This window comes from Palaemon carinicauda, chromosome 2 (genome assembly GCF_036898095.1).
Source record: "Palaemon carinicauda isolate YSFRI2023 chromosome 2, ASM3689809v2, whole genome shotgun sequence".
Classification (NCBI taxonomy): domain Eukaryota; kingdom Metazoa; phylum Arthropoda; class Malacostraca; order Decapoda; family Palaemonidae; genus Palaemon; species Palaemon carinicauda.
The window spans coordinates 60,996,200-61,022,326 of record NC_090726.1 but is presented as its reverse complement, the minus strand read 5'-3'; the positions used below and the strand labels follow the sequence as shown (position 1 = coordinate 61,022,326).

Genomic DNA, 26,127 nt, shown 5'->3' with positions numbered 1-26,127 from the left:
AATCTTTGAAATTGCATTTATAATTTTGGTGAGGATTCCGTATTATTTTAAAACTTATGGTAATGTCTCCCCCCCCATTTTTTTTTTTTAGAGTCGAAGCCTTTACTAAAATGTATAGCCTACCAGTTACTATAAGGGGTTTCTTATTTCTATAATTCTTCTGCACATTACTGTGGTATAAAATATGTTGGCTTCTATTCTAGACCCTTCCTGTAAATATTTTTTTTTCTCATTCATCCTCAGGCGATTTTCTATTTCCTCTTTCATCATGAATATTTTATATGAAAAAAAAAGCTATTGGTCCTAGGTCTTTCGCAAATAGTCCTCTTTTCTTTTCAATAAGTTTTGTTCTTGGCTTTTTCTAAGCATTTGCTTTATTTCTTATTGTGGTTAATCTGTAACATCCTCTTAGTAGCCTAATATGATACTACTTGATCGTTTCAGTGATATTATTTCGACCACTCCTGTACGTTCTTATTGACTTCTTTTTAAATCTAAAACAACAACAAACAAGTAGATGTCAGCAAAGAATGACAAAGGATGTTTTTTTTTATGAATAAATTTGACTGGCATCCGGTGCATTATCACCACACCACTGGACTCTGGTCACTTACTGAGACCGTCCGTGACTATTAGTCATAGTCTCATACAATAGTAAAAGTCATTCTGGAGTTGGTTCTAAGGTCGACCGTAGGACGAAAGTCACCTCTGGTATGTATTTTAAGTTGTGAGTGCTTTTGTATTATACACTATACATTGAAGAAGGTAACAGCTGGTCAGACTTTCCCCAAGTTTCCGCTAGGCCTACGGTACTTATCGTTAAAGTGTTGAAGTTACGTCAACAAACCAAACCGATTGTATCGGTCTAGGGTCAACATCGTATGATCGTAAGCGATTGACAAAGCTACTGATTTTTATTTTGTTTATTTTGTATAGATTACGTATTTGGGATTCTGTCTTACCGTATCGCAATTGAGATAAATATTAGAATTTGCCTACTTTAATTTTTTGAAATGATCTAACCCATAGCTTTATAATTTTTAATATTTCATTCTACAGTACTTGACAAAGTTGGACTTAATTTAGTTTGCTACTCTGTTTTAGATTATACTTTTATTTCTAGCCAGATACATGAACCACTTATTTTTCCTACTCTTTATCTTGTGTTAAATGCACTTCTGACCTTGATTATTGTGGCAAACCACTTGTTCATGCGTTTTTGGACCCCCTTATGTAAAGACAATTATGGGGGACCCCAGTGTGAAACCGGTATTATTTGGGTGGGGAAATATCATGAACAAGTGATTTGCAGCAATGATAATGGTCAGAAATGCGAAATGAGCCTAAGATATCCTGTTGGAAAAATATATGATCCATGTAAGTGGCTGAAAACAGTCCAAAACGTGATTATTTATCACTTTTGAGATTTGTAAAACGGTACAGAAACTAACTAACCCACCTAACCTAACCTAACCTAGTAGTTCCCAGGGCACAACCCCTGGCTGGGGGCCAAGCCCCTCAGAATCCCCTTCCCAGGTCAAACCCCTAGTTAGGGGCCAAGCTCCCTGGACCCCTTTCCCAGGTCACAAACCTTCCCAGGTCACAACTGCCAGGCGGACTCTCCCTCCCAGGTCACAAACTAAAAGTAAATCACAAATAAATCCTTTCCTTATGATTGACACCAATGTTTTTTTTTCTTTTTTTTTGTCTTGGCAATCTTAACTGAAGCTTTGCAGTAGAAATGTGCTGGTTTTACCGAGAAATTAAGTTGGAATCAGACCTTTTTTGAGGCATTATTTTGCGGTTATATTTAAATTTCACACCACGAGTAACAATAGCTTTACTCAGAACGGAGAGCATTTCCATCATAATCAATTACTGACCTAAATGAAATTACACTAAACTACAAAATAGATTGATGTACTTCCCTTAAGTTCCCTCTTGGAGACATCTTTATGTGATGATGGTCAAGTTGAAACTGAAGGCGAAGGTGGAAAGAGAAAATGGCGGTTGTAGAACAACATCCGGGAACTTAGGAAGAAGTACTTGTAAGCTGTTAATTGGTTTAAAAAAAACCACCTGACAAATATGTCATTGTTAATGCACAGCAAGCTCCCTAAAGCTATGGGAAACAATGCATGTGTAATAAGTTCCTTTTAGTCTCTCAGATGTAAACAATAGTCTTAGAGTGAAAAACATGATTCACATTTTAATAGACCGATACGTAAGTTATTATGCCCCAGCTCCTATTAAACATATAGAGAAAAATACCAAACTAGCCAGCACTTGTCCATTTCTTATATCATATATTTACCAATGACTCCCACCGGTGATCATAAAATTGGTATAACTTTACCTGTTTGGCGTTTAGAGACAATGATGTTTGAGGAATAATAAAAGCTTTTTACGGTAGATCAGTTTCAGTAAGAGTAGTTGCCGAGAGTAATGATGCTACATCCTTCATAAGCTGGTGGGAATAAGATTATTTAATTTTTACTACAAGTGAATGAAGGTTTACCAATAGTTTTATTATAGAATAATACACTGTATTTTAGAACATTAGAACTTGCACAGTTGAACAGATCTTTGAAAATACACTACTTTGAATTCCATATGTAACTGTCGGAAACCACTGATAACGGAGTCACAGATTTTAATTAAAAAAAATCCGGTTTTGCACCCATCATTTTAAAATTTATTACGGGAACCTCCTCCCTCCAGATTTGGAAAAAAACCTTATAGATGGTGATTTGGTCAGTCTTAATTTACTTTTATGAACAGACCATTGTAAATTTCTCTGTTATTTATTTTCAATATTGGAATATGCAATGTAATTAAAGCTCATAATTTATTTATAATGTTGATAATGGTAGTTTAGGGTAGAAATATGTGTTTGATAAATTTGATATGATAATAGGAACTGATAACCTTGTCCAATGTTCAAACAGATGCTGGAGTGCAAAGCTGTAATAGCACTTTGTTAAGTGTGTATTCACCCCTTTCTTAAGTTTGTATGACATTGGTTTTATTCAGTCAATTATACAATATTATGAAGTATTATGATAGATATGGGATTTATTTTTTGTTCTATTTTATCATCGTATGGCGAGGAAGATCGAATTGTGAACTTATATTTATTTGTTCCTACACAATACAAACCATTCGCTTTTTACCCTGGATGTATTATTCCGCTTTGCTGAAAACAAGCCATAAAATTTTAACGCAAGGTAAACAACCTCCTGCTAATTAGCGGGGGTAGACCAACCACCTCTCTCACACACTCGGCTAGACTGTATATCCACATTTGATCTTTGGTTAGTAGAGTGCAGATGTAGTTTCTCTCTCTCTCTCCTGTTAATCCGTACTAAAACTGGCTATAAACTGACTTTTTTTTCCTTTTCATAGACTCTAATTGGTTTTTAATCATAGTACAGTATTAGTTTGTCATAGCATCGAATGGCGCTCTTGCAGCACCATGGTAGCACAGGAGGTGAATCCTCATTCTGTTTGCCCTGGGTGCAGACGACACTCATGAATTCTGGCGTTTTCTTGTGTAGAGGGTCGGAAGTGGCCATCCTCCCAGTGGGAGCGGTACGATAGGCAACAGAAAAAGAATTCTAAAAGGGATTCTTCTCACGTCTTGCTCTAGTGTCTCATTTGCCCCATGCTGACTCTGTTCATTTAGTTTCCTCCGAAGGATGACCAAATAAGAATGATGTGCCTTTGAACCCGAACAACGCTCTGGTTCAGAAGACCCTGTCACTTCCTCTAGTGAAGTAACAATACCCACTGCCAGAAGTCTCTCGCTTGACACCATACGTTAGCTATGGCCTTCCTTGGGGATTTTGGTTACCCCCCCCCCACCACCAAGGAATGGGGATGAAATTAGGGACACAGTGGGAGCACACACCTGCCTCTACAAGGGTTGGCCACAGCCTTCCCCCACGGAGCCTCTGGAGTGGTATCCTTCTGGAGCGTCTTGTGCCCTTAGCGGAAGTGTCCTCTTCAACTTCTCCTCCACCTGAAGAGTTGTTGGCTGGGTCTCCTCATAGTCCTGGCCTGGCTTCGGATCCCCCTTCGGTTAGTATGTTGGCTGCCCTCGGCCAGCTCGCGTTCACAGACAAGACCCTTCTGCCTTGTTCGTTTCCATCCGAGCTCACACCTCCTTTTACAGGAGAGAGTAAGGCACTTAGTCAACCTCCTGCGAGTTCCCTGAGGAGTTTTCGCGCCTCTGTCCATTATGCTTCCCGAAGTAGAGTAACCCGCTCAGGAAAGTAGCTCATCCTATCCTTTCTTGGGTAAAGTTGCCAGCACAACAAACAATGGCAACAGCTATATGGTCACTTGATTTCATTAGAGAAACTTGTTTCTCACGGTCATCTCCATCTACAATCATTGCTATGGACTTGTTGCAAACCATAGATTCTCCTCTGGCTCTGGTGCTGATTGAGCACAATTCAAATCTTAACCTACTCATCACCTGTGCGCAACACGGGCTCACAAGAAGAAGAAAGAGGCTTCTAGGGAGTCCACACAGTGAAGTCTTCTAACCCGAAGCAGCCTTTTCTTGGTAAGAGGGGTTGGGGAAGGAGAGGAAAGTCTGGAAAATGTTGATGCTCTCACTAGGTGAGATGCAGGTAGCAGAGAGGGGAGCTCCCTTGGACGGTCAAGATCGTCCGAGCAGGGTATTGAGTTTTGTACACCAGCTCGCACCCTCTTCTGATACATCATCCAGTGATGTCATCTTCCTTCATGAAGAGATTAGCAAAGGATCTCATCTTGCGGGAAGAAGTTCAGACTATGCTAGAGGAGGACGCTCTCCAGGAAGTCGTCAATGGGGACCCAGGTTTCTTCAGTCGACTCTCTTGTAGAGAAGGCGTCTGGAGGCTGGATACCAGTCATAGACCTCTCGATCTTGAATAGGGTTGTTCTTCAGACTGTGTTCAAGATGGAGACTGCAGACATAGCCAGCTAGACTGTCAGACCAGGAGGCACCATAAACACACTGGATTCAAAAGATGCATACTTCCAGATCCTAATCCATCCTTTGTCAAGGAAGTATCTAAGATTCGTTCTGTATGAAAAGATACTGTATACTGTACCAGTTTTGGGTGCTGTTCTTTGGCCTGTTAACAGCTCCTCAAGTGTTCACAAGAGTGTTCACTCTAGTCTCAACCTGGGCCCATGCCAATGGTACTCGTCTACTTCGGTACCTAGACGACTGGTAGATTCCAGCAGACTTGGTAGAGACCCTTCTCCTACTATGAGACAGACTTCTCCCATTTTACCTCAACCTGGAGATCGTGGAGAGTATTGAGAAGCCCTCATTGCAGCCGTCTCAGAACCTGGTATGTCTGGGAATGCAGATAAACACCCAATTAGGTAAAGTGTTTCCGTCTCAAAGCAAATTCGAGATTGAAGGAAGATGCTCATCCCTTTCTCATGGAAGGCACGCTACAAGCTTACCTGTGGCAGTAACTCTTGGGGCACCTGACATCCCTTGAATGTTTGATCTCCAACAGTCACCACCTCATTTGATATCTCCAGTTGCAACTGAAGACCTTCTGGTCTCTAAGCAGAGACCCTCTGGACATTCTGGTTTCGGTAGGACTATAGCAAAAGAGACTGAATTGGTAGGATTTAGATGAATTGGTAGGATTTAGATGCCAACTATCCCCAAGGGGTACATCTTCTCTTTCCTCCCCCGGACTTTATGCTATTCACAGATGCATCGAAAGAATGGTGGGGGCTCACCTGCTGCAGCATGTAGCCTCCAGGCTGTGGGCCGATTCCAATTGGCATTGCAACATGAACCTCCTGGAAATGAGGGCAGCCCTTCAGCATTTCCAACATCTACTTCAAGTTATTCCAAAGGGATGATGAGCGACAACACAACGGTAGTGGGATATCCAAACAAACTAGGAGGTACTTTTTTACGGTGACTTTGCCACCTAGCTGTGAAAGTTCTGTGATAGACAGAAGACAATTTAATCATCCGGTCAGGTGCTGGCCTGCATGAGAGTGATCAACGGAAAGGTGAGAACACCATCTTAGACCATCTCTGTAGAACCCAGACCTCCCAAGACCAGCGCAGCTTTGCTCTGGTTGAGGGGTTGAAGGGGCCAGGAAGAAGGCCTTTTCCTAGATAGCTGGCATTTTAAGCTTTCTTCTTGCTGGCTCTTTCTCAAAGCTTCTCCCTCCTCCTTTTATCCAGCAGAGGAAGTACTACGAGATGTCCAATGAAACTCTCTCAGCCCTTCCTCTGGGTCCAGCCATCAAAGCCCTTACCAGAGTGGGTTTCCTGTATCAGACTCTCAAGCCTTCCAGTCACCTTCTCCACAACAGATGCCCTTGACTTAGAGAAAGCCAAGATGTTTGCCATGCAGGCAACTTCATGGCTTTACCTATGGTTAGTGTTGGTAGGTTGGTTATCTTGTTAGAACTGAAGATTGGTCTCAGGAGCGCACCAGGAGGTCGATGGCAAAGTTTCTCCTATCCGAGACCAGAACTGTGGAATTCCTCGCCTATCAGGTGGTCAACCTGTGGGTGAACACTATCCTCAGGCGACAGGACTCGGTAATTGACAAGTTCCAAAGTCAGAGGTGACGAGACTTTGGAACTCGACGTTGGGGCTCATTCCCTCTTCAGTTTGGATAACGTCGAGAGGGCGGCTAATTGTTGTAAAAAGTCGATCCAAGACTTTTTTTTCTTCAGAGGGCCATGACCTCTAGGTCTTTCAGAGCAGCTCCTCCACCGAGGAAACCACGGATTTCCAGGCCACAAACCAGCAACAAGAGTGCAGGCTCATCCAAGACTTCGTCCAAGAAACCCTTTCCTGCTCGAGAGCAGCAGAACGGAAGTAGATCCCACAGAGGAGGCAAAGGAGGAAGAGGTAGCAGTCGAGGCTGCTCTCGCTAGGGAAGGCAATCCTCCCACTTGTCCACCAGTGACGAGATTGCCTGTAAAGCTGGTGGCAGAGGTGGCAGCAGCACGGGGCCGAGACCTGTACAATCTCCGCAGTTTATTCAGGGTATTGCATCCTATTCATGCAGTCTCTCCCTCCATTAACTCGAAGTCCAGTTCCAAAGAGTTCCTACACGAAGGGATCTGTGAAGGAGCTGGCCCTCAGGGTTGAAGTCCAGACCATGTTGGCTTCTTCAGTCGACTCCTCCTTGTCAAAAAGGCATCTGGAGGCTGAAACCCCGTCAGCGACCTCTCAGCCCTGAATAAGTTTGTTCAACAAACTCCGCTCAGGATGGAGACAGCAGAGAAGGTCAGATAAGCAGTAAGACCTCAGGACTTCACGTGCATGTTGGACCTCAAAGATGCAAATTTCAAGATACCAGTCTTGCCTACGACATCTCCCATGTTAGGGGGAATAGGGAGAGGTATTGCTCGGTTTCATCCCTGAATTTATCGCCAAGACTCAAAATTCAGGAGTAGCGGATCCTAGATTCGAGCCCTTCTGCATTGGAAGTTTTTGTAATGTAACCAATGATCCAGATCAACTGCTACTCTGCCGAGTGAGGAGTTTGAGGTACTACCTCAAGAGAACTGCAGGAGCTCGCCCCCGACTGGCAGCAATCTTCGTCAGTATATGGAAGGTCAAGAGAATGATCACCAAAAACATGATCTCTGCATAGATTCGCAAGGTCATAGACCGAGCATTAAATACTGATCCTTCTCATCAGACGAGAAGATCTAGAGCTCATGACAATAGGGACATAAGTACATCCTTAGCCTCTAAGAAGAACTACTCTGCGACGCAGGTCTTACAAGCTGGTATGTTGAAGCGTCAGACCATCTCCTTCACCGCCCACTACCTGCGAGACGTGACCCACAGAAACATGGTGACCTTCTCCATTGGCCCTGTGGTGGCTACACAAGAAATGGTGTAAACATCTCTGGCTCCTTGATGGACAAGTAGCAAATAGTGGAGGGCAGAGGTTACCTTGTATTAAGTCTGAGATGAATGATAAGAATAGCTGGCTCTTTTTTTTTTTTTTCATATTCCCCTCTCTTGGGGAACAGCACTTAAATTACTTTGCAAGCTGGCCTCTCTTGTGTAACCTGGTATAGAAATATATAGTTGTTGCATCCCCATACCCTCTGGCGATGGGGGATTGGGTAGTATCTATGGTTAGTTCAAATATTCCTATTCCTATGTTTCTGAGAATTCTTACCTAGACTAGTCACACTGCTAGTATCACACAGATTGCTCAGGCCGCTTAAGTGTGCTATTGTACGTGGAAATTAGTGAACTGTCAAGGTTTTTTCCCTTATACGTGCAGAGCACAAATGGGGGAAACATGGGGCCAAACTAAAGCCAGTTGGATAGGATTTCCACCTACCTGAGGGGTGAGTCTTCCTTAACCCTTTTACCCCCAGGCTATTTGGAACTTTCCAACCCCTAACCCCCAGGGGTTATTTTTTTCAAGCACATTTTGCAGTATATTTTTTTTTAAATTGCTCTAACAGCCTTAATTTTCATCATAGAAAGATCAGGTTGGTCTCATTCTCTTGGAAAATGACAAGTTTATCAAAAAATTATCAAAAACATGCAAAAAAAAAATGTAAATAGAAGTTTTTTGCAAGGACGTACCGGTACGTCCATGGGGGTAAAGGGATGAGTTTTGTGAAACGTACCAGTACGTCCTTTGGGGGTAAAAGGGTTAATAAAGAGCTATTTAGTGTTAGAACAAATGACAAATTTAAAATAATTTGTATTTTTCCTAACGATACAAACCTTGAGCTCTTTATATAAACAAATTTGGCCCTCCATCACTTATGCCCCTGCAACTTCTGCCTGCAATCAAAAGTAACGAGACAAGACTGGTTTGTGTGTGAGCGAACAGGGTAGCTGGTACTACCCCCTCTCCCGCTAACTAGGAGGTAGCTACATCTAGCTGAAAGTCTTATAGCAAATCTGCCAGCTTCACTGAAAGTATATTTCCTTATAAGGAGCTCAAGGTTTGTATCGTTAGGAAAAATACAAATTATAGTACAGTACTTACTTAAAATTTGCCATGTTTAAATTTCCTAAAATAAATTTTACATCTCACTTTTCTCTTTCTCTTTGGGCACCTTGTACATACTCATGTATATTAATATTTGATCATTTCTTTTATCATAAAACTGCACTCCAAACAATATATTTATCTTTTCTTTGTGACTAATTTTTACCATATTTTGCAGGAATTTTCATAATGGATTGGTTCCTACTTTTATTTGCAATTGTAGTGCCTGGTGCATCTGCTGCCCCAGCAGAAGATCTGATTATAGATTTACCAGGACTGAATCACAATATATCCTTCCAACATTTTAGTGGTTATTTAACTGGAACTGAGGGAAAGCATCTGCATTACTGGTAAGATCAATATATTTTTTATCAATCAATTTGTTTACAGACATCCTTACTAATTACGGGGTTAGACAACACACTCCAGTAAATGATGAAAAACCACAAATAATTGATGCACCCGTAATGATACTCCCTTGCACCCTTAATGAAACTCCCTGACCCCTATTTCCTTATGTAACTAGAAAAAACTTGTATACAATACTGTAATGTATTACAGGGTTTAAGGTAATAGCATTCATAGTTACTGAACACCAAATAGGAAATTGTTCCTGCACAAATACAAACCCTTTGCTTTTTATAGGGGTATTAGTTTTGGCGAAGCTGAAAGATGAGCCATGATAATTTTTAGTGAGGGATAACAACCCCAACTGCTAGTTAGCGGTTGGGGTGGTTTAGTGCATCGACCCCGCTCACTCACAAAGCTGGGCTGTGTAACCACTTTGCTTTCTGGCTTGGTAGAGAATGGACGCACTTCACTCTCTCCCACTTTGACTTGCTTTGATAATTCTTTTTGTGCATGTGGTGTCAAACGGATCCTCACCTGCTGTGTCCGGCTTGCCGAGGCTGCTGGTGTTTTGGACGACACTTGTGATAAGTGAAGGGAGTGGCCTGCCTCCCAGTGGGAGAGGTTTGGGTGATGGAAGAAGAAGTCCAAGCGGGATTCTTCTTCGGGGTCTTCCTCAAAGTTGAAAAAACACCGGTCTTCCTCTTTTACCCCCCCCCCCCCCAATCTCTTTCCGAAGCTGCTCCTCCGCCGATCCCTTCTAAGGATCGTCCGAGTAGCAGCGCAGACCGGGTTACTCCAGATCAACCTTGTGGGCAAGGTGACGGTGCTGCCTCCCCTAGTGAGTTGGCTCCGCTCCTTCCCCTGTGGAGCGCCTGCTCTCTTTTTTATATTATTTCTTTTTGGCCATCACTGGGCATTGATGGTCCCCTTTCAAAGGAAGTTCTCTTTGATCTCCTTCAATTGGGAATGGAGAGGAGGCGGTCATCTCCTTCCTCCACAGATGTTGACCCTCCTTTTGTTGGCGCAGGCGCTGCAGCCCGTCGATCCGTCTATTGGTCTCTTGAAATTGACGCCAAGGATTTTGTTGACTTCCCAGGGGCGGTGGAGGAACTGAGTCCAAGGCAGGTTTCCCCTTAGGGATAGCATGTCTCTTCTTCTTGAGAGAAGACCGCTAGCGGGCAGCGAAAACATTGCGATGACGCTTCTCCTTCAAGTGCGGAAGCAGAATGTTATCAAAAATGTTTTCCTTTGGGCGAACCAACCTCCCCCTCGGGAGAGGTAGACTGCCCCTTGAGCGGTTTCTGCAGGACGGTCCTTCAGAATCTCGCAACAAGGGCTATGCTGAGCCTTTTGGCTCTTGTTCCCGTGGTCATGTTGAACCTTTGGGCTCTCGTGGCAGGGAGTCCTCAGTCTCCCGTCGCATAGAACCTTCAGGTTCTCGTGACTCCTTTGGGTTCACTGGACAGGTTGCCTGAGGAATCCCATCTCCCTTTAGGCAACAATGTCGTAGTTCCTGAGGGTTCTTGTCATGATCCTCGTTGCGTGACCTGGATTCAGATCCAAGGTTGCTCCCCCCCCCCCGTATTTTCAAGCTCATTCTTTTGCTGTTCTGTGTCTCGCGACCCAACTGAGTCTCATAACGCACCAATGTCTGACGAATCTCTAGTGACATCTTCGCGAGACTTGTCTCATCCTGCTTCAGTGGTTTCCCTGTCCTCGGACGAGATCCTATCTCCTTTTTTGGCTGCAGGAGGTTTATCTTCCCAGGGTAAACCTCACGCCAAGAGAGACTCCCATCAGTCTCCTCAGTCTTGGGGGCTTCCATGTACTCCTAGATAATTGTCGCCCACACGACAATCTGCAAATCCTCTCCCTTAGGGAAGGCCTGTGCCTGTCTTGCCTCCAGGTAAGAGGGCCAAGAAACCATCAGAGGTTTTGAAGCCCAGGGATCCATGCCATTCTAAGGACCTCCCTCCTAGTACATTGGGAGCCAGTGACCCCCCATGCCTGCCGGCATTAGGCTATTTCTGGGCTCGAACCTGTGCCGCCCAGTGAATAAGCTCCATTTAGCACTTATTCTTAGGTAATTTACTGCTAAATATACCAGAGAAAAAATGTAAAGGAGTGCTAGGTTAACTAGCTCGCTCACCTATTGGTGTCGGTATAAAATTGGGCGTATAATCCAGAGGTCCCGCACTATTTAGATTCATCCACGACAGAAACCCCAATAGAGGAGAGCCGTTCAACCTCACTCGGTACTACTAACACTGCATCCGCTCAGAACCCAACTCCTTTTAGCACGTCTTGTGTTGTAACCCGCTTTTTTGTTGTGCTCTCGTTTTTCCACTTATTTTCATTGGATTATGGCTTCTTCGTCGGTTTCCCAGGAGACACCGTCTAAGTTAAGTACCAAGCTTGGTTTTGCTGTGTTTTGAGCAACCTAGATCGTTTAATATTTGAATTATAGGAGTTTATTCTCTTCGTTCATATCGATCTTGCTTGATTCCACTTACAGTTGGTACTCCTGTTTTGAGAGCTTTTAGTTTCACTCGCGGTGTTACTATATGTATTATTTTTATTATTAAATTTTATTTGTTATTGTGGATATTCATTATTTAGCGTTTAGAACCCTCGTGGTTCACTTTTTGGGCCGATATCATTTACGTATCGTTATGGCTGCCGACCTTCGTTGCTAGGCGGCAATGTTATTTTTTTTAAGCCATCAGGTGTGTCTTTTGTGATTTAATTATTATGTTGCATGCCTTGCCCAAAAATTTTTATGTGTTTATTTTATATTATCAACGCTATCACTATTATAATGAATATTGTGCTATTAGTCCGTTTGATCTGTCTGGTTGGGGATCGTCAGTTGGTAGCCCTGCTGCTCCGTATCACGTGATCCTCCCCCATGCTCCCCCTCTCGCTAGGTGGGCGGCTAGGCTTCTCTCCCCCCCCTCCCCTAGGGGACCGTTGCCTTCCCTCCTTTTAGAGGGGGTAGTTCAGTGTTTATGGACTTTGTCCTCCGGGTGTCCCGGCGGGTTCGTCTCTGTCTAGTCTGGTTGGCCACCGGTCAACAGAGTTGGATCCCGGTGCACCCTATTTTATATTCACTTATCACACTGGTTTATGTTATATGAAACCCTCTGGGTTCGGTTGGCGGTTCTTATCTACAGTTCCGCCCCCCTATTAATTTATAACAGTTCCTATGATTATATATAATGATTATATGACAGATCACTATCCCGGAGTTCCTATACGAATTGGTTTTGGATACTTTTATTTCCCGGCCCGGGGCTTAGCCTCGCCCCGGGAAATCAGACACCATGTGTCTTAATTTCTTGTTGTTGCATCCTTTTTTATGCTCCCGGCTCGACCGGAATGGATGGCTATACTTTAGTCTTAAGCTAGACTTATGTTTAGGCCCGGGTCCTCCGGACCCGCCCCTACTTAAGAATATTACAGTTAAGCTCTAATCTTGTGTTAGGCTTATGTTAGGCCCGGGTCCTCCGGACCCGCCCCTACTTAAGAGAATTACAGTTTCTCATATACTATTCTTTTTATAGATGGTGCATTGTCAGACGACGGCCTGTGCAGCTGTTCTACATCAGCCCTGCGGCCATACCGTCTGTCGGTCTCACGCCCTCTGCGGAGTGCAGCTGGAGGATGTCGTGGTATGGCACCCGGATAACTGTGTGGTCTGTTTTGACCTCGTTACCACCCTTGGATCTGACTCGGTGAGTCCCGTTGGCTATGTTGCCTTCTTATTTATCTTACCTTTTTTGGCATACATACACTATTTAGTAAGATATCTATGGTCTTGAAGGACCACTGGGAGTCTTCCCTTTTTAATTCCCACTATTATTTCAGGCATCCCCGGAGCAAAAGTCTGCGGCTCGGGCCACACTGAAAGTGTGGGTTGGTGGTTTTGCCCGGAACGTGAAGTCCAAGCGGCCGTACGTCCTCTCCGAGGACTACTGTTCCTTGATTTACCCCAACGCCAAGTCTTCAGCCGCTGTGGCTAGGCATGTTGCAGCTCCCATCATTGCCCACATTGATGCCACCATAGCGGGGTTCATTGATCCAGAGCAGGATCCGTCGGACGCCCCCGGAGATCTAGAAGACAATGTTGCCTCCATGAACCTTGACGTGGAACCCATGTTATTGGATGATCCAGATACAGGTAGGGTGGTAAGTGAGGCAGGTGTTTCCGGCGCTGAGATTCCTATCCTCAGCCCCTCTCTTTCTTCTTCATCTGATCGCTCTTCATTTCATGGTTTTTCTGGGGACCGTGATTCGTCCCAACGATCACACTCGGTTCCCCCCAAGAATAAGTCTAGAACCTTACCTAAAGCTCGTAAGCCTCATAAGGCTTCTCATGGTTCTAAGCAGAATACAAACCTGTCATCTAAGGCTTCTGGCTCCTCCTCTAAGTCTCGCGACCCGGGAGTTCATTCCGCCACTCCTGCTGCTAGCCCGGGCCTTTCCGAATCAGCCATGCTTCGCATCGTGTCGGAGATGCAGGCTAAGTTGGTATCAGAGATGCAGTCTAAGATGGACACGATGTTCTCTAACATCGGTCAGAGACTTGGGGCATTAGAGCAAGGTGCTCCGGAGCGAGTCCAAAGCTCTCTCATCCCGGATGCCTCTAAGCTCCCGCCGTTTGCCAAGAATAACCCTTGGCGTATGGCTCTTCATTCCCCGTTCTCAGACGGAATGTTAACTTTGGAGGGTCTTGGCACTCGTCCCCTAGAGGACTTTGAATTCTTTCCTCCTGGTCTGGCATTTCCATTTCATGGTTATGCCAGGCTTACCGAGGAAGCTTTGGTTCGGTTAGACAAGGTCCCCAAAGAGACAGTCATCTTCCCTAAAGAGCAAGCCCAATCTGTGTGGGCCAGATTCCTGAATGACATCGGCTGCACCAACACCATGTTGACGCCTTATAAGAGCTCCTTCACAATGTTCTTAATGGACAAAAACACCGTGACTCCATGTGTCAATAAGGTAGCAGAGCTTGCCTTCCAATATGCTCTGGAGGAGAAGCCCTTGCCTCCCATCCGAGAGGTGGATCCAATCTCCCTCCTTCTTCCTTCAGGCATTGAGTGTTGGGACAACGTCCATACCACCTTTACCTCTGGCAAGCTAGCAGCAGACTGTGCTTCAGTAATGTTTAGTGAGCGGCTTCCCCGTCTCCCGGAATCCCTCATTAAACAGGAGTATGATTCCCGCCTACGCGTTGGCCGTACTCTGAACTTGGCCACTTCCACGGAGTCGATAGCCTTGACTTACGATACTGAGAGTATTTTTAAGTCTCTCAACAAGGCTACGTTGCAGTCATTATACTATGACCTGTATGACTTCGCTACTGCTAAACGCAGGTGTCGCAAACATGTCCTGGCAGAGGCGACTATTAGGCATGAACCTAATAAGCTTATCCGGTCCTCCTGTTGGGGTTCAAATCTCTTCCCTGAGGATCTTGTAGAGGAAGTCTTGGCGGAGGCCACTAGAGTCAACCAGAGCCTTAAAGCCCGTTGGGGTTTGACTCCTAAACGTAAATATGACCCTGCAAATTACCAAGCCCGGGGTAGGAAGAAGCTCCGTCCATATACCTCCACCCAGTTCAGGCAACAGCAGAGTGGTTCGTCCAATTTCCGGCTGCCTCTTCCCCCATCTCCTGTTGCCCCTGCACAGCCTTCCACCTCTCAGGCTCCTTCGGACGACTATGTCACCGTTCTGCTCCCTAAGAGCCAGCTTTCCGGTGCCTCCGCCACTTCTCCTGCCTTTAACCAGTCTTATGAGGCTCATAGCTCTTCCCAGAGTTATGGTAGAGGTAGAGGCTACCACCGTGGTTCTAACCAGAACAAAGGCAGGGGAAGAGCCTTTCGCAGGGGAAAGAACTTCCGAGGCGGACGTGGAGGCAACTCCTCAAACCAATACTGAGGTGCAGCAGGTAGGGGGGAGGCTCTATGCCTTCCGCAACAAATGGAGGTTCAGTCCCTGGGCTTTCAGTATCATCTCCAAGGGACTGGGGTGGAGTTGGATTCAAGGACCTCCTCCTCCGAACAAATTTCATCAACATTCCACTCCGGACCTGGTCGAATTTGTCCAGGATCTTTTACAAAAGAACGCCATACAAGAAACGAAACACCTGAAGTTTCAAGGTCGGCTGTTCAGTGTCCCGAAGAAGGATTCAGACAAGAGAAGAGTGATTCTAGACCTATCCCTTCTCAACTTGTCCATTCAATGCGACAAGTTTCGAATGCTTACCGTCTCGCAGGTGCGGACCTTACTTCCCCGTGGGGCCGTCACCACCTCTATCGATCTTACAGACGCCTATTATCACGTCCCGATAGCGAGACACTTCCGTCCGTATCTAGGCTTTCGCTTAGGGGACAAAAGTTACTCCTTCAAGGTGATGCCTTTCGGGCTCAACATCGCCCCAAGGATCTTCACAAAGTTAGCAGAAGTCGCTGTTCAGGAACTCAGAAATCAAGGGATTCAAGTAGTAGCCTATCTGGACGACTGGCTCATTTGGTCAGACACCTCCCAAAATTGCCTAAAAGCCACTCACAAAGTCATCCATTATCTTCAATCTCTAGGCTTCCAGATCAACTTCAAGAAGTCCCGTCTTCTTCCAAAATCGAAGTTCCAATGGCTCGGCCTGCAATGGGATCTTATATCTCATACTCTGTGTCTTCCCAAACCCAAGAGGTTAGAGATTGCAAGGAACACCAAACGCTTTCTCAAAGACAAAGTAAGTTCCAGACGACTCCAAGAGAGGATTCTGGGGTCCCTTCAGTTTGCCTCAGTGACGGATCTTCTTCTGAAGGCAAAATTGAAAGATATCAATCGTGTCTGGCGTTCGAGGGCGAACCGGAAGCTCCGGGACAGGAAAGTCCGCCTTCCTCCCATTCTACGGGAAAGACTTCTTCCTTGGACAAGAGCAAACAGTCTGTCAAAGTCAGTTCCCCTTCGATTTCCGCCTCCGAAATTAATCATTCACACGGACGCATCCTTATCAGGTTGGGGCGGCTATTCTCAGCTCAGGAAAGTTCAAGGTCTTTGGTCTCCCTTGTTCCGCCAATTTCACATCAATGTGCTGGAGGCCATGGCAGTTCTTCTAACCCTGAAACGTCTCGCTCTTCCCAAGAGACAACACCTTCGTCTGGTCCTCGACAGCGAAGTGGTGGTCCGCTGCCTCAACAGAGGCGGGTCAAAGTCAGGGCCTCTGAACCATGTTCTAGTAGCCATATTCTCCCTAGCAGCCTTGAACCGTTGGCATCTTTCAGCTGTCCACCTGGCGGGAGTCCGGAATGTAGTGGCAGACGCCCTGTCCCGGACCTCCCCTCTAGAATCGGAATGCTCACTCGATCTAAAGTCATTTCGGTGGATTCTCTCTCAGGTTCCCGGTCTCCAAGTGGACCTTTTCGCCACGGAGTCCAACCACAAATTGAGAGTATATGTGGCTCCCAATCTAGACCCTCAGGCTTACGCCACAGACGCCATGTCACAGAATTGGGACATCTGGGAAAAGATTTATCTCTTTCCCCCGGTGAATCTTTTGCTGAAAGTTCTAGACAAGCTGAGATCCTTCAAGGGACAAGTAGCCTTGGTCGCACCCAACTGGCCCAAGAGCAACTGGTATCCTCTCCTGCGAGAGTTGAGACTATACCCTCACCCGATACCCAATCCGGTTCTGTCTCAGATAGTACAAACACGCGTTGTGTACGCTTTCTCAAACATTCAGAGCGCCCTAACTTTATGGACTTTATGAAGTTTGCGGCCATGCATGGTGCCAATATTGATCCTCAAAACACCCTGTTCCTAGAATCGGATAAACGGGATTCCACCATCCGCCAGTATGACTCTGCAGTTAAAAAGTTGGCAAAATTTTTGATAGACTCAGACGTGAACTGTATGAACTTGAACCTTACAGTCACTTTCTTTAGATCTTTATTAGAATCAGGTCTGGCAGCCAATACTATCACCACTATTAAATCTGCTTTGAAAAAGATCTTCCTAGTGGGTTTTAACATAGACTTAACCGACTCTTTGTTAGCTTCAATTCCGAAAGCCTGTGCCAGACTGAAACCGGTTACTCGTCCTACCCCGGTGACCTGGTTCCTTAATGATGTACTCAAATTGGCTTCTGATACCATTAACAGTTCTTGTTATTACATTCCCCTTCTCAGGAAAACACTTTTCCTGGTGAGCTTGGCTTCCGGGGCAAGAATTTCTGAACTGGCAGCCTTGTCGAGAGACCCGGGTCATATTGAGTTCCTGCCTTCGGGAGAGGTCCTTCTTTCACCTAACAAATTCTTTTTGGCTAAGAACGAAGACCCTCAGAACAGATGGTCCTCCTGGAAAATTGTTCCCCTCACGCAAGATCCGTCTCTGTGCCCTGTTACTACTCTTAGGTCTTATTTATCCCGGACCTCCTCTAACTCCTCGGGGCCTCTATTCGTTAGAGAACAAGGCGGTACCATTACTATTAAAGGGATCAGGCAACAAATTTTGTATTTTATTAAACAAGCTAGCCCTGACTCTTTTCCTCTTGCACATGATATCAGAGCGGTTGCTACTTCGGTGAACTTTTTTCACCACATGAATTTTACGGACCTTTCCAGGTATACAGGGTGGAAATCACCGTCAGTTTTCAAGAAACACTACCTTAAACATTTGGAAGCCCTAAAATTTTCTACAGTAGCTGCAGGGAGCGTAGTTACTCCCAGGTAACTCACAGGTTAATGCCTTGTCTCTTTATCTCTCCCTCTTACCTGCCTCATTTATACCCTATTGTATTCGTTGGTCTCGCACCTGAATACTGTTATTATATTTGTAAATTTTTAAACTCCTGAGTATCTGTATATATTATCACTCACGGCATTATTATACCTACCTTATTTGTCAATTGTCTACCAAGTGGATTTATGTTCATATTTAAGATACCCTTATAATTGTTTTTTGGTACTCATCTCTGATTAAAGCATCCTGTATTTCCCTTACGCTTATGTTTTTTCCTTTATTTTGCAAGTTTGGTGACATTTCTCTTGTATAGATTCACTGGGCGGCACAGGTTCGAGCCCAGAAAAGGGATTTTGACGTAGGAAAAATCTATTTCTGGGCGAGGGACCTGTGCCGCCCAGTGAACCCTCCCAGCTCCTCTCCCTTGGAGTCCCCAAACTTTGGGTGCTAAGGAGTTGGGTTCTGAGCGGATGCAGTGTTAGTAGTACCGAGTGAGGTTGAACGGCTCTCCTCTATTGGGGTTTCTGTCGTGGATGAATCTAAATAGTGCGGGACCTCTGGATTATACGCCCAATTTTATACCGACACTAATAGGTGAGCGAGCTAGTTAACCTAGCACTCCTTTACATTTTTTCTCTGGTATATTTAGCAGTAAATTACCTAAGAATAAGTGCTAAATGGAGCTTATTCACTGGGCGGCACAGGTCCCTCGCCCAGAAATAGATTTTTCCTACGTCAAAATCCCTTTTAACGTAATGCCGCAAGCTGTTACGGGGGCCAATCCCTGTTCCCAGTCCTTAGTCGGTATTCCCAGGATTCCATTGTTGCCTCTCGTCTCAGACTCCTCTCCTCCATCTGATCCTAGAGGGAGCTCAGGAGAGACTGCTCCACCAAAGCCCCGCAAGGAGAAACCCATCTCTCCTCACAAGAGGACCAGAGAAGAGAGTACTCCTGAACCACAAGGAAGTCCCCTGCAGTTCAAGTTACCACAGGCCAGACCTAAGGAGAAGAGGAAGAGGATATGTTCATCTCCTCTCAAAGAGGAGAGGTCAATCTCCTATACGGACTCATTCTGTCTTACTCCGGTTGAGGATAGTGTCTAGGGAAGCACTCATTCTAACACGTTGCAACGTGGTTCCTCCCCCTGTGGAGTCCCATCTCCCCCGCAGGGCAGCAGAAGCCGTCAGGCCTAGGCTGATGGAGGAACTTCTTCCTCAACACAGAGAGCTGAAGGATTTGTTTACCATCCGCAAATCCTCAGCCAGACCTCCCTTACCTCAACCTGAGGTGCGAAGGGAGCCCAGTACGTCCAGGGAGATTGCCTTGTCCTGTCTTTCCCAATGACGACCTCGACCCACTCCGAGATCCTATAGATGAGAGCTTTTAGTGGAAAAGCAAAACTTTGAGGACGATGTTTTGCCAATTGCCGCTAGCTTTAAAATGACAGAGGACGAATGTAAAGAGTCTGAGAGCACGTCCTCTGCAAGGTTTTATCCTGCATTCGTATCATCAGTGGTCTGCCAGGTCCATCGGCAGCCCCTCTTGAAGGTAAGAATACGGACCTTGACCAATTCTTTGGCACTCGGAGACCCCTGAGGGCCAATGCAGCTCTGCCCTTGTCAAAGGGGCTGAAAGGTGCCAAATAGAAGGTGATGTCTTAGGCTATTGGTGTATCTGCCTTTTTGCCTTCTAAAAACTCTTCTGAACTCCTCCCGCCTCCTTTTGTGATGCAGAAGAGGATTTACAAGATCAGCGAGCCTCTCCCAACGCTGTCTCTTGACCACTCTATAGAGGTTCTCTCAAAAGTTATGACCTTTGAGAAGTTAAAAGGACTGCCAGTCTCGTTTTTAGTCTCTGAGTGAGATCCTTCCTCCATCCTAAGAGTGTCACCCCTGTAAATAGCGAAGGGTTTGTATTTGTGCAGGAACAAATGACATTTGTTGAATAATATGTATTTTTCCTAGCATACAAACCTAGAGCTATTAAACAAATTAGCTAGCCACTGTGCCCCCCAAAAAGTCTTGCCAGAAAGCAAAGTGGTTGCTCAGCCCAGGTGTATGAGTGAGCGTACCCCCACCTGCTAAAAATTATCATGGCTCGTCTTTCAGCTTCGCCGAAAGTAATACCTCTATAGATAGCTCCAGGTTTGTATGCTAGGAAAAATACAAATTATTTAACAAATTTTTCATTCATTTATTTAACAGTATCAGTCTCAGCTTATCTTCCCCTGTTATATAACTGAGTACAGCATGTTGAGCTGCATTGAAAGGTTTAAAGTTCGCTCATGAATGACAGATGTAAGAGACGGAACAATATCCGAGAGACAACCTTATACACATATGATGAGCACCCAAGGTTCCTCTCCATCAAGCTAGGACCAGGGAGCGCTAGGCAATGGCTGCTGATAACTCAAGAGGTAAACCTTTAGGCTCTCCCAAACCCTGCATCCCTTCCTCACAACAATAGAGGTTGAGGTTGCAGACACTACTAGAAACTATTGAGCTTGATTGGGTCTGGAACCCACGTCCAACAGATTGCAAGTCAGGGACATTTCCAATAGACTACCACAACCCTTGGTCTCATATATAAATTGGTGCCTTTTTGTCTTTTGAGTTAAGGTGCAATCTATATAATTGTGAATGTATCTTGACTGGAAAATAAAAAAGCATTGAGTTATATGAAACCAATTAGAGGACAGCATACAGTACTAATTTATAGTCAGTTATTTAACAGGAGAGTAAGTTAAGGCTGATACTGTTATATATGCCAAGTATATTTCTGTAATGGCCTTTTATCTTTTTGATCAATGTCTGTATTTGGTGTTTTATAATTTTGAGTAAATACCCATAGATATTGCTTTATAGAATACCTGACTCAAATTCACTAATAGCATACCTACGAATGGTATGGTCTGACAGTATGTGATACAGGTACTATTGTTGGAATTTTTTTCTCATCTTTACCAATTTTATTGGTCAAATCCATGCTTCTTGTAAATTATAGCTAAGGTATAGCATGTAGTATACTGCTCTACTCTTAGTTTTGATTCATTCACAAAAGCTCACATGATTCTTTTATATAATTGTCAAAAAGGATCACTATTGTATGAGCCAAGAAACTTTATTATATTGCTTAATGCCTGATATGTATAGATCAGTAAATTATGATTGTCTTGTCAAAAATAGCAAAGTTCAGAAGTAAATGAAACTTAATGAGATACACAACTGAACGAAGTTCACAAACAGTATTTTACAGTGCTATATATCTTAACCCATAGTGGGGTAGTGTCATCTATATGTACACTGCGGGCACTACTTAAAGTTCTTTGAGGTATCTTTTTACCTTCATTGACTATAAAGCCTTTCCATACCCACTTCCTTTCTTCTATCTTACCATTTAACTTTATTTTTACCTATAGTGCAACTTTGGCGTTTTCTCCAGTTGGTTCAGGGTTGCTGAATTGCATCCTAATCCCAATGCCAAGCCTTGTTGCCAAAATTCATGAATACAATCCATATTATGTCTTATAATTTGCTGGTAGGTAGTGTTCCTCATCACCTTTACATCATATTTTTTTTCACTTCCTTTCTCTTTTTTGCTATCCAATCTCTTAAATTTTACTCAATAATGCAAATACTGTAGATGGGTTTTCCCCAGTTGCCTACATAAACCAAATTCTTAGATTAAATCTAGTACAATATATGAAGAGTATTGACAAATCAATTTTTTTTTATGCACATATTCATTTTATTTATTAGTGTTGGTGTAGTTTGTGTTTATCCACTTAATAAATTCTAACTTCACTTAATTGTATGTATGTTTATACAGAATAGGTATTATTGTTTCGAGTATCATTCTGTCTGGTCTTCAGCTGCTGATTTTCATCTTCATTTGTTGGACAGGAGCTTGCGGTCTATTAAAATATCTTATTCCTGATCTAGATACTAATCTCTGGCACCATCTTTCAATTAGTTCGTTATGCATGTTGCATAAGATTTTTCATAATTCTGACCATCCTTTGCATTCAGATCTTCCCGGACAGTACCACCTTGTTCATAATACTAGGTGTGTAGTTAATTCTATTAGCCAGGCCTTCTCAATCATGAGCCTCTATACTATACAGTATTCAAGATGTTTCATTTCAGCTATGACCAAGTTGTTGAATGATCTCCCTAATCAGGTAGTTGAATAGGTGAAACTTCAAAAGTTCAAACTTGCAGGAAGTTTTTTTCATGCTAAATAGACTGAAATAAGTCTCTCTCTATAATTTATATATGAAAGATCTGTTTTAATGTTTTAATATTTTTAAAATATTTTATTTTTAAATATTTAACTTAGCCGGTGAATATATAGCTGCAACTCTGTTGCTCGACAGACAAACTCTACGGAAAAACTCGCCAGCGATCGCTACACAGGTTGCGGGTGTGCCCAACAGCGCCATCTGTCGACCAGATACCCAGCTCTTATGTAAACAAAGACTCAATTTTCTCTCTGTCGACGTGTCGACAAGACGTACTTTACTCGCTGTTGCTAAACTGGAGTTTTTCACATCTATTTGGTGAAGTACTATATTCTAGTTTTGAGCTTTCGCAATGCAGGTGTTTTATCTTCATCTTAAATCTTGAACTCGTTTTGGATAGATTTAATTATGGTGACAAAGAGAGTATGGACTTTCTTTCACTTTTAAATGGCCGACCCTTCCCTTAGACGGAAGTGTGTTTAGGCTTTTAGTAATTATCTTATCACGTTATAAATTATTTATAGATTTTCCTCTATATATTTTATATCTCTCCGCCTTTATTAGGCCTCTTCGATTAACTTTCCATTTATTATAAACATATAAAAATAAATTTTAATGTTTTGTTTATATGCGACCTTTCCTGAGAGTAGGCGGTCCTAACTTGGAAACCGAAGTTAATCAACGTTGAGCCCTTTATATCGTAATTAGCTTTTAAAGAGCTAAGGATTTAAAACTTTTTAAATGTAATATTTTATGAAAGAATTTCTTTGATAGTCTTCGTACTGTTTTCAAAGATGAACTAACGTTTAGTTTATTTATGCTACGCAGTTGTTGACGTTCAGGACGTTCAACATGCGCTCTATCGTTACGATAGAGAGAGAGTGTATCACGGTTTCACTTTGCAGTAAGAGTAAATCGATTCTGACGTTTTGTTCATTCTTTCTTAGCTTAAATGTTTTAAATTCTATTTTAAAGGAACTTTTTATTTGAAAAACCTTTCAGTTTTTTCCTTTAGTCAAATAACATGTTTTTTTGACGAAATATAATTGGGCTCTTCTCTTAGGTGCGAAATCAAGAGAGAAAGAGAGAGAGAGATAGAGACGGAGGGAGAGAGAGGAGAGAAAACGTTCCGTTCAAGCGGGTAACGTTGTTCTCGAGTTACTCTCGTCCCTAGTCTCTGTACGGGGAGGAAGGATAAAACGTTTTTAGTTATTTATTCTCGTCCCCAGGCTATGTGCGATGAGAGATTGAAAACGTAGTTTATATGAACTAGTGTTTAGTCTCTTTCCCAGCCACTGATTTTTTTATCTTGAAATATGTTTTCTGTTTTTTGCTGGTATTAATGAGCTTGCATTATACGACTGATTTCGCAATTACTACCTTTTAATGAAGGGTAGAATTGCGTGTTTCAGGTAGAAATCGGTAAAAGTTTCGATTTCAGTGAAATAAGTGCAAAACAGAAAATCGAAGTGATAAAGTGATATGCGCAAAGTGTTACAGTGTTGCGTCCGAGGGTTCGTCTGTTCGTGCCTGTCGTTCACCTAGTCCGGGACCTCTTGCATGCTCCCAAGCCCAGGGGAGAAGTAATGTCAAACGACTTATGGGTTCGAGAGGCCTTGATCAACGAACAGACGTTTTCCCTCTATGGTATCGGGTGTATCTTACCAAGATCTCCCCTACCATAAGACGAGAGAGACGTTGTTTCTCCTCGTCATCCGAAGGCTTTTCGCATAAGAAACCTGTCACAAGGTTTCGAAGCCCTTAAGCGAAAGTCAGTCCTTTCAGGACAGGTCCAGCGTCCTGGTTACAGCCATTAGGACAGCTCTGACCCTATGCAGTCATCGGATAACTGCTCGCCGCCTAACAAAAGCGTAACACAGACTCCGAGAGTCTTTTTTGTTGGCAAAGTGTTGCGGTCACAGACGTTACCCTCGTCTCTTACCACAACCATTTCCGTTGATCCTTAATGGGTTGTATGGCAAGACATGCAGTATATGCTTGCCTCCCTTATGGAAGACTATTCTGCCGATTAGTCCGTTGAGTCTAGCCGTTTATCTCATCGATATCCTGGCTTTCAGCCAACTTAACGTTCCTTTGTGCTTACTGTTGACGTTGGCGTAGCTAAGTCACGTCAGTCAGGTTGTTTAGAACCACACTCGATGCGGTCTCGTGTGGTTTTTCAGCCGCATTTGGACGTTAGGCCACTTGCTGATGCTCCTGTTGACGTTCAAGACGTTCACTAACGATCGGAGTTGACTTGTTTTGACGCTGTGCGTCAACCTCCGCATTCTAGAGTTGTTTTGACTGCTCAGTCTAGGCAGTCAAAGCAGTCTCGAGTGGACGCTGTGCGTCCTCACGCACCTGTTGTGGTTGACAGTTCAGTTGTTGACAGTTCACAGACTGTCAAGCAGTTACATGACGTTGCGTTCTGGTCCGCTACTAATGCACCAGTGAGTGTGGACTCTGCTTGTAAAGCATTGCCACCACGGTAGGTCTCTCCCTTGCTTGAGACTCAGCTTTTATCGGACAAGGTTCCTGTAGATGAGGAAGTTGCTGTTCCCCCTCCTACTGATATTCCCTTGAGGACTCTGTCAGATGGAGAGGAGCCTAAAGCTGCTTAGCTATGGACTTTAATTAAATCATGATGATTTTTTTAAGGATCTTTGTCCGGATCTTTTTGTAACTGCTGCTCCTCGTTCGCCTAAACGTCAGAGCTTACACTAGGCCTAGCTACTTCGAAGCCGTTGTTTTTAAGCTAGTGCTCTCTCGCTCTCCTAGAGAGCTTTACGTTGGCTAGGTGACTGGTTTTTCACCAGGAGGAGTTTGGGGGATACAGCCTTTGCTTTCCCTTCTTTTAAACTGGCTTATAGAGCGAGAGTCTGATATGATACGAGAGAAGTTCTCGGCTTGGGAGTTCATGCCTCTGCCCTGATAGACTTCTCAAATCTCGTAGACTCTCCCTGGCGCCTGGCCAGGAGACGCTCCAAGTTTTTTACAGGTCAACTTCTCAGCTGTTTTCGAGCCTTTGAAGTTTTGCTGTACAATTATGTCATGCATAAACAAGGCTTTCAGGGATGGAAAGCGGTACCGCCTCAGTCGCTAACCCCGTCTGTGGCCGCACCTGCTCCCGTAGACCCTAAATGGGCTTTGCTGCAAGACATGCAGTCCAAGCTTGCGTTCTTGATAGAGGACTTTAATGCGGAGAAGGTTGCTACCGAACCTTCTGGCCAACAACCTTCCAACCGGTCGGTTGTGCGCCCTGTTGATGCTGAGGTAACCTACTCGCGTCTGCCAGTTGAGGTGGTTCCTCCACCAATGCGACCCAGTGTGGGTTGCCAGCCGCACGTTGTCGTTAAGCGACGCTCGGAGGTGGTTGTTGACGTTCAGGACGTTCAACAACCAGCAGAGGTGACTTGTTTTGACGCAGTGCGTCAACCTCAGCAACCCGGTAGGGTGTTGACTGCACAACCCAGACGGTCTAGACAGTCTCGGGTTGACGCTGTGCTTCCTCGCGCACCCATGGTTGTTGACAGTTCACAGACTGTGCAGCAGTCCCATGATGTTGCGTCCGGCTCCGTCACGCATGCACCAGTGCGACCGGACTCAGCGAGCCAGACGTTGCCCACTCCGTTGCCGTTTCCTCATCAGTTTTCGGATGAGGAACCCTCTGATGAGGACGTTGCTGAACAACAAGACGATCAGCCCCCAGAATAGATCAAGCCCTGCTATCCATCCAGAAGATGCTGAAGAAGGAACGCTGCTCAGTCAGGCTGTGGA

General features: G+C 44.3%; 1 protein-coding gene across 2 annotated transcripts in view; it reads left to right on the top strand.

The window, feature by feature from the left end:
- The first annotated feature begins 555 nt into the window (after positions 1-555).
- Positions 556-26,127, top strand: part of LOC137625439 (lysosomal protective protein-like) — a 76,191-nt gene continuing 50,619 nt past the window's right edge. Inside the window, exons 1-2 of one of the 2 annotated variants that reach the window (XM_068356351.1) lie at positions 556-711; positions 9,196-9,367. In XM_068356351.1, the coding sequence (XP_068212452.1) occupies positions 9,207-9,367 (161 nt within the window). In that variant the 5' untranslated portion in view covers positions 556-711; positions 9,196-9,206. Of the gene's footprint in view, positions 712-751; positions 888-9,195; positions 9,368-26,127 lie in introns of those variants that run through there. The other variant, XM_068356357.1, reaches the window with a different exon arrangement.